This window comes from Condylura cristata, unplaced genomic scaffold, assembly GCF_000260355.1.
Source record: "Condylura cristata isolate star-nosed mole 26May11 unplaced genomic scaffold, ConCri1.0 scaffold00017, whole genome shotgun sequence".
Lineage (NCBI taxonomy): Eukaryota > Metazoa > Chordata > Mammalia > Eulipotyphla > Talpidae > Condylura > Condylura cristata.
In genome coordinates, this window is record NW_004567118.1 from 22179302 (window position 1) to 22187128 (window position 7827).

A 7827-nucleotide genomic window follows, 5' to 3' on the forward strand; every position below is an offset into this window, starting at 1 on the left:
TAAGGAAAAAAGCCAGCTGTGACCCAGTTTAGTGGTCAGCACGTCAGTGTTGGTTTTTTTGTCCCCTTTATGCTGTACTCATCCTCTGTGATGCCCTTCTGTCTAAAGCAGAAACTGCTCAAAGCCAGAGGGAAGAGACCTGCTGCTGGGGCCTGAGGCAGAATGTTACAAGCCGGGGGAGGGAACGTGGATTCTGGAAGAGGTGGGCTTGAATTTAGCTCAGGGAGTAAGAGCTCCAGCGGCTGGGAGCTTGCTCCCTCCCAGAGAGCTGTCCTGGCCCAGTACACTCTGCAGAGTGACATTACCAGCTCTTCTCATGCTGGCATCGGACAGCATCTTTTTTTAAAAGGTTTATTTATTTATGCTTACAGAACTGGGGTACAGGCCAGAGGTGCAGGGGCGGTGAGAGGATTCATCAGAAACAGAGTGGGGTGCAGAACAGGCAGATTGACAAAGTAGACTGCTGAGGGGAGCAGCAGGTGGGTCAGGAGAGACCTGCCGCGCCATGCGGGTCAGCTCCCTGGCCAGGGATCAAACTCGTACTTCAGTGGCTTCGGAGAGTTTCTTAATGCGGTGTTTGCTACCAGGGAGGGCCCCAGGACAGCACCTTTTGCTGGCTGGCTCTCCAGACCCTAGCAAGGCCTACATAGCTTACAGTGAGTTTTTTTTTTTTTTTCTTAGCTCAAGGGCACGGGACTTTCCTGGCCTCTCTAAGCCCTGCCCTGCCTTCCTACAGGTGCCAAGTCAGCAGCCTCTGTGGACCCATGGGGTGTTCCCACCGGCACCAACTCTGTCTGTAAGAGCTCAGACCCCTGGGCAGCCCCGCAGCAGTCTGCCCCCAGTGCTGGGAAAACAGCTGATGCCTGGGCTGTAGCATCAGCCACAAAGCCTGTATCCACCTCTGGTGAGACCTCAGTACCCCAACTTGGTCCCAGCCTCTGCCCAGCCTCTGCCCTTAGCCCAGCCTCTGCCCCCTCCTGGCTTCTTGGTATGGCTCCACTTTCTATAGTCTTTCTTCCTGCAACCTTTGACCCCGGTTGCATGATGCCAAGCATCCAGTGTGAAAGGTGAGTTCTGGTACCTGCATCTCCCTGTAGAGGAAGATTCCTGAAGATGCTGTGGGCAGGCTGCCTCCTCCTATGGTAGCTTCCCACAGGCTCTTTCCAGGCTTCCAGATCCAGCTCCGAAGTTTCTGCCCAACACTGTGATCCTTCCTTAAGTTGGGTTGGGGGGTGGTGGGAGGAGGGGTAGGCTGGTGCCCCATTCCATGCACAGGGAGGTCAGGGTTCCTGGCCAGGCCCTTTTGAGGCCACCGCCCTACTACCAGGTAACCCTGAGCCATGATGTGGGTGGAGCTCTGTCTTCCCTGCCCCTGCCCTTGGGAGAAGCCCCCACTCTGACCCACCCCCAGGTTGTAGACTGGGAAGTGGGAGCAGGAAGTCATGATACACCCATAGTCACTGGCCTTTATGTTCTTGCAGGGGCCTTTGAGCTGTTCAGTAATTTGAATGGTACCATTAAAGATGATTTTTCAGAATTTGACAACCTCCGAACTTCAAAGAAAACAGGTATGTAAAGGTACAGTGGCTTCTGTAACATTCTGTGCATTTGATTTAGTCCAGTTATTGAAATAATAATCACCTTTCAAAACCTGTCTTCTTGCATTTATGTTTTATCATGGAAGCTGCAAGAGTTTAGTTATGGGAACGTACCTACCAGCAGTGAAATGTCGTGAGATTGAGTTTTCCTTTTACCCTCTCCTTGTCTTGGGCCCTCTGTTTCTTGCCTGTCACCTCTGTCCCAGCCTCACTACCCCGATGGAGCCCCATGGCTCCCTAGCCTGCATCCCCTCCCCCCCAAGTCTGAGCTGGCATTTCCATTCACCTCCTACCATTCCATTCTCTAGAGGTACCACCTTTCCCAGACAGTCCCATCTCTGGGCATGGACAAGTATGGCTGCCCCTGTTCATCCTAAGGCTGCAGGTCCCACCTGCCCCTTATAGCTCCTCTGTCCAGGGTTCAGAGTCAAGTCTCCAGGCCCAGCTTTCCCATGCCTAAGTTTTTGGGTTGGGAGGGGTCAAGGTGGGCTGCAGAGACTGTGCCTGGAGGGGCAGAGGTCTAGGATGCCTTCTTCACACATTCCTGAGTGTCGCTGGGGACAGCCAGGCAGCGTCTGTCCAGGGCCACACGTCCCAGCCTTGTAGAGCAACTTGTCTCCTTTCTCTTTCCTCTCAGCTTCTTCCCTGTGCTCTCCCACTTCCCTCCCACCTCCTCCGCCTTTCCCCTCAGCTGCAGCTACAGGCCTGGCCTGTCCTGGTCTAAGGTACGAGCAGCTTGTCACCTCTGACAACCCTTTTTGTCCCCTCTGTGCTCAGGGAACCAGTCAGCTGTTCTGCTTCTTGGGGTCTTTCTTTTGCTGCATTTAAAAAAAAAAGCCAAGATTCCAGTGTCTTCTCCCACAGGCCAACGTGTACAACCTAATTGTCCTTGCCCGACCCTCCCTGCCTCTTAACGAGAAGGCAGGCATTGTCTGTGGACCAGCAGAGTACTACCCCTGATTCTAGAAGTATCCCATCGTAAAGCAGTTGGGAAGTTTATGGAAGAAAAAAGAAAATCTGTGATCCTTCCACCTACCTCAGCCACTGTTACCTTCCAGCTTGCTCTGAGCTCTTAAATACAGTCTTGTTATTGTTCAGCTCATGCTGTCAGAGTTGAATCTTGCCGCCCCCCTGACTTTTGTGGAATTACAGATTGAAGACTTTTTCTCCTAACATTAAAAATTCTTGAGAAAATAGTTCACAGCTATGTAGTCTGTATGGCTCAGTATTAATTTAATTACTAATTTGGGGAGGACATTTTAGGTTGATTTCAGGTTCTGCTAAAGTAAATAATGCTGTGGTGAACATCTTTGTGCTTAAATCTTTGTTCACATTTTGCATTATTTCCTGAGACTGGAGTCCTAGAAATGGGATTACTATGTGGAGAGTATGACCATTTTTAAGAACCTCTGTGCCCACTGCCATGTTGCATCTTGGCAAAGCAACCACTTTCCCTCTGGTGTGTTTTAGCACACCCCCTGTTGGCTGAATTTTAAAAAATAGTAATTTGCTTTCTTCTTACTCTCAAGAAATTATGTTCATTGCAGAAAATTTAGAAAATGAAAATATGAAGAAGCCACCAAGCCAAACATCCTAATACTTTTGGAAGCTGGTGCTATTCAGACTGAGATGTCCCCCACTTTTCTCACTTAATATTGCAACACAGTTCTGCTTCCTCATCGAATCTCTTCTGCCCCTGCATTCTTGGGGGTGGTTATGTGGACAGTAGATAAGTAACCTGCCCTGTAGCTGACTATCTCCAGTTCGGGGATGTTGGAAACTACACTGCAATGAACATCCCATCCTCTATACAGCCTGGGGCCCCCTGGGAATCTTGCATCCGGGGATGTCAGTGTTCGGCTCTGGATGCTCTGGGGGTGGCAGTGTTGCATGCACCAGTCTTGGGCCCCACGCTGCACTCTCACCAGGCCTGTGTGTGTCCTTGTCTTATAGCTGAGAAGGTGGCCTCTCCACCACCCCAAAACAATGGAACTACAAGCCCTGACCTGTTTGAGTCTCAGCCCCCAACCGTCACCTCAAGCAAGTCCAACAGTGCCCGGAAGACACCCGAGTCCTTCCTGGGCCCCAATGCGGCTCTGGTGAACCTGGACTCACTGGTGACCAGGCCAGCCCCGCCGGCCCAGTCCCTCAACCCTTTCTTGGCACCAGGTATGCTTGCCGCCTCTGGCTGCCTGCTGCTCCCGTGAATGTGAGCGGTTGCAGGCCCCTGGGCCTTCACCTCCTTCCCACCTTGAGGGCTCTTCCACTCACGGCCATCTGTACCTGGGCACCACGCTCAGGGGCGTTTAGTCTCAGGGCTGGGAGGGGTGGAGCCAATCCTGGACCCTACTTTCTCCAGAGCCTGGGGGGTAGAGTGTGAAATTGCTGTTCATCTGAGGGTGGGTAGAGGTAGAAAACAGCCCCCTCCTTAGTTGAGACAGCCGCAGAAGCTGCCCTGGCTTGGTGTCCCCAGCCAGTGGGACCCTTCAGCAAACTCCAGTTATTGGTCATTTGGAGAAGGGTGGTGCTGGGATAAGGGAGAGCCAGTGTTCTGCCCAATATGCCCCTTTTTGGGGACACACTTCATTCCTGGTCTTGGATTCTGTCTTCTCCACCCAAGGAAATCCTGTCCTCCTTCCCTTCTCCCCACTCCCTCCAGCCCTCAGGTATCTAAACATCTGCTCTGCACCCTTAGGGCCTCCAAGGGCTGTGGAATGAGCCCCAAGGTCTTGCTTTCATGTCCAGGGCCACTGTGGCCCCACCCTTCCTCTCTGTGTGTGCATAGACCCTCCACTGCCCGCTTTTAACATACCTCACACACAGTCCATCCCTACTGGGAACGCCCTCCCTCTTCTTTTCAGTGAGATACTGAATTTCCCTTCAGCACCCTGCTCAGGTAACAATCTAGGAAGCCTCCCTCCCTCTCCACAGCCTGCCCGTGGGCTCTCCATGGGCACGACCATGTCTTGTTCAGAGTGTTCAGCCTCAGACCTGTGCCTTGAAGGGAACCGACGATCTGGGCCACAGTCCTTGATAGGCCCCTGTAGAAGAGAAATACAGGACTTAAAAGAGTTGAGGTTGGGGCTTCTAGGGCAGAAATGGGGTATATGAAGAGCTGGCTCCTACCACATCCTATGGTCCCCACAGGAAGGGGGGTGAGGATGTGATTGCCCCCCTGGCCCCTTTTCCTCTGCACCTGGTGATGTTCTGACTAGCCACTGCTCTCTCCGGCTCTCCCCAGGTGCAGCCACGGCGTCAACTCCTGTCAACCCCTTCCAGGTGAACCAGCCGCAGCCGCTGACCCTCAACCAGCTTCGGGGAAGCCCTGTTCTGGGGACCAGCACGTCCTTTGGGCCTGGCCCAGGTGTGGAGCCTGTGGCTATGACCTCCACCGCCTCACACCCAGCTCTGGGGGCCAGCGGTTCCTCCCTGACGCCCCTGGGCCCCACCACAATGAACATGGTGGGCAGTGTGGGCATTTCCCCATCGGCTGCTCAGGCCACCGGCACAACCAACCCCTTCCTTCTCTAGTGCTTGGACCTTGCCCCCCGCAGAGTGAATGCCCAGGGCATGTGCCCGAGGATGCCGAGCAGGGACTCGTGTTGTGGAATGGTGTCTGAGAGGTGGGAGGGGATGTTAGGGCTTCCTAGATCTGGCTTCCTGATCAAAAGGGTGTCTTTACAGCTGGACCCTCAGGTTCTGTGCCTGGCATGGTGAGACAGCAGACACAGCAGCCAGCCTCCTGAGGTGGGGACTGTCCCAGCTCACGTCGCGCTGGAGGGCTCCTGCCCAGCCTGGCCGCCCCTGCACACCTCCTCCCCAGCTCGGGTCCTGGCACCCATGAAAATTGGCCGGCTCTCCATCGCCTTGGATGAGGCAGCAGGGGCCAGTGTCGCCCTTGCCCCCTAGGGTCTCTGGGACACTGCCTAGCCCAGGACTTGGGACGGTCCCCTCATGTCTACCCCCAGCCCTAGCAACACCCGAGGCAGCCCCAGGTGGGGCTGGAAAGAAGGGTCGGCTCCTTTAGACACTTTTGGGGATGTGGTTGTGCATATTTGATTTCTCTTTGACTCATGTGAGTTCAAAGTTACCACCACCACCGTGGACAACTCTTGAATAAAATCCACTAGAGCAAGCTTTAAACTAATCTGAGCATAACCCTGCCACGTGGCTCTATGCTTGTATACGTTTGCACATATTTTGTTTAGTACAGTTTCATATTTGAGTTTGCAGAATTATCTAATAGTCTTTTTTTGGCTAATATTTTTATAACGTGGTTCTTATTTAACTGTCTAGTTTTGATAGAATTTACCAGGTCTGGCTGAATTAAGGTATTGGCACTTGTCATGTCAGTGGTTTAAATCTTATTTATGGTTTTAACTCTGTAAGAAAATTTAAAGAGACAAAAAAAAATGCCTTATGGAAAAACTAAAGCAAATTCTTTATAGGAAAAAATATGGGAATTTGATTACACATATAAGATGATGTTTATTTAAAAAAAAAAACTATAACAGCAACAAAAAAAATCCTAGCCTCCAGTTGCCTTTTCCTTTCTTTAACTTCCCCTTTTTTGTGAATCACCAAACTGATTAACTCTGCCTTTTTTGGCTAGATCCTAAGAGAGGCTATTTTTCTTACTGATAAACCAACATCAAGAAAGTTTAAAAGAAAACCTAACGTGTGAATGAGACGCACCAGTTTCTACCCGCCAACTCCTTTTGTAACTGAAGGCATGCACAGCACCGACCAGGACTCCGAGCGCAGGGCCTCTGAGCTGGAAGCGCCATCTTGAACCTTGTGTGTCTGTGATTTCCTGTCTTAATCCACACTCAGGGTGAAGATGGGGACGGCTTGGGACGCAGTCACCTGGGAGCGGCGGCTCGTCGCCCCTGGCTCCCAGTGGGTGCCCCCTCCTCACCCAGGGTGTGGCCCCAGGGCTGGCCCTGACCCACCCACCCGCTCACTCCAGATACAGGTTGCAGATTTTAAAATAATCATCTCTTATTTTGGAGGGGAAGGATGAGAGCAGTCTCACACAATAACGTTTAACAAACGCACTAATTATCTCCTGTTCCCAACCTCCTGCTTTCCTCCCCACCACCCACCACTTAAAGTATTGTCGTGAATTACAGGTCAGAAGGGACTTGCTTTCCTCCCAGAGAGAGGACGTGTGCCCTGAATCCGAGTACAGTCAGCCTGCCTGGCTGGGCTTTCAGTCTTGCTTCTCACTGTGGACTTCTCGACTCGCTCCGCTGGCAGCCACACTTGGCGCGGCCTCCTCCTCACGCCTCTGGTTCCAGGGGAGGTCTGGCCCTTACCGCTGGGTCCGGGGAGATGCATACTGCTGTATACCCAGCGGTATACAGGCTGATTCAGAATTGCCCGCTCAGGCCACTCTTCTTCCCGTTTAAAAAAATTCAAAGCTGCTGCACCCCTTCTCCTCCCCTCCCCCAGGGCCATCGCAGAGCCCCTGATCAGCCAGAACTGGGGAGCTGGGGCTCCCGAGGCATTTCGGAGGCCGGTCTGGGCTCAGGCCCGGAGAGGCTGGAGGCAGGGAGGATGGGGCAGGCGGCTTCCCAGGAAGGTGCTTTCTCCCTCACTTGGTGCGCACCCGGACCGCCTCACAGTGCACAGACCACACTCACCCACGTGGGTCAGTGATCGTTTTCTAACAGACGAGAGCCCTTCCTCACGTGACTTTGAGGCCCCAGCGCTATAGCCACGGCCACGGAGGCCCAAGAACACTCTGGCCCTGCCGCCCAGCACAGGCCTATGCCCTGGCGCCTTGTCACTGTTGCCCACTGCACTGATCATGAAGCCACCGGCCGCTGCCACGTGTGTTGCACACATGCTGTCCTGCTCCTTCCTGACTGGCACCGGGGTAGGTGTCATCCAGCTGTTTCCTCAGTCCTAGGGGCCGGTGTCTGGTTTTGAACTTGTGTTGACTATTGATACTTATTTACTGTATAAATATAATTTATCATTTGTATCATGACAACTGTTTCTGGCTGTGTCCTTCCCCCACTCTCATCTTGTCAGTCCACCACACGAGAGGGGTGGCTAGGCCCTCTGCCTGAGCCGCTGGGTGCCTGCTTGGTCCTCTGGGTATCAGGGAAGGACCAGGCTGGGAGGCAGCCCTGGGACACTGACACTGTGATGGGTGCAGAGGTGTGGTGGTGGCTGTGTCAGCCATGGGCTTATTCCTGGCTGTGGCCTGATCAGCGGGAGC

General features: G+C 53.1%; 1 protein-coding gene across 4 annotated transcripts in view; it reads left to right on the forward strand.

The window, feature by feature from the left end:
* EPN2 (epsin 2) overlaps positions 1–7593 on the forward strand; it is a 77229-nt gene extending 69636 nt beyond the window's left edge. For 3 of the 4 annotated variants that reach the window (XM_004684558.2, XM_012726361.1, XM_004684557.2), the window contains 4 exons: positions 737–904; positions 1482–1568; positions 3552–3767; positions 4840–7593. In XM_004684558.2, the coding sequence (XP_004684615.1) occupies positions 737–904; positions 1482–1568; positions 3552–3767; positions 4840–5129 (761 nt within the window). In that variant the 3' untranslated portion in view covers positions 5130–7593. Of the gene's footprint in view, positions 1–736; positions 905–1481; positions 1569–2235; positions 2324–3551; positions 3768–4839 lie in introns of those variants that run through there. The other variant, XM_012726362.1, reaches the window with a different exon arrangement.
* Positions 7594–7827: the final 234 nt, after the last annotated feature.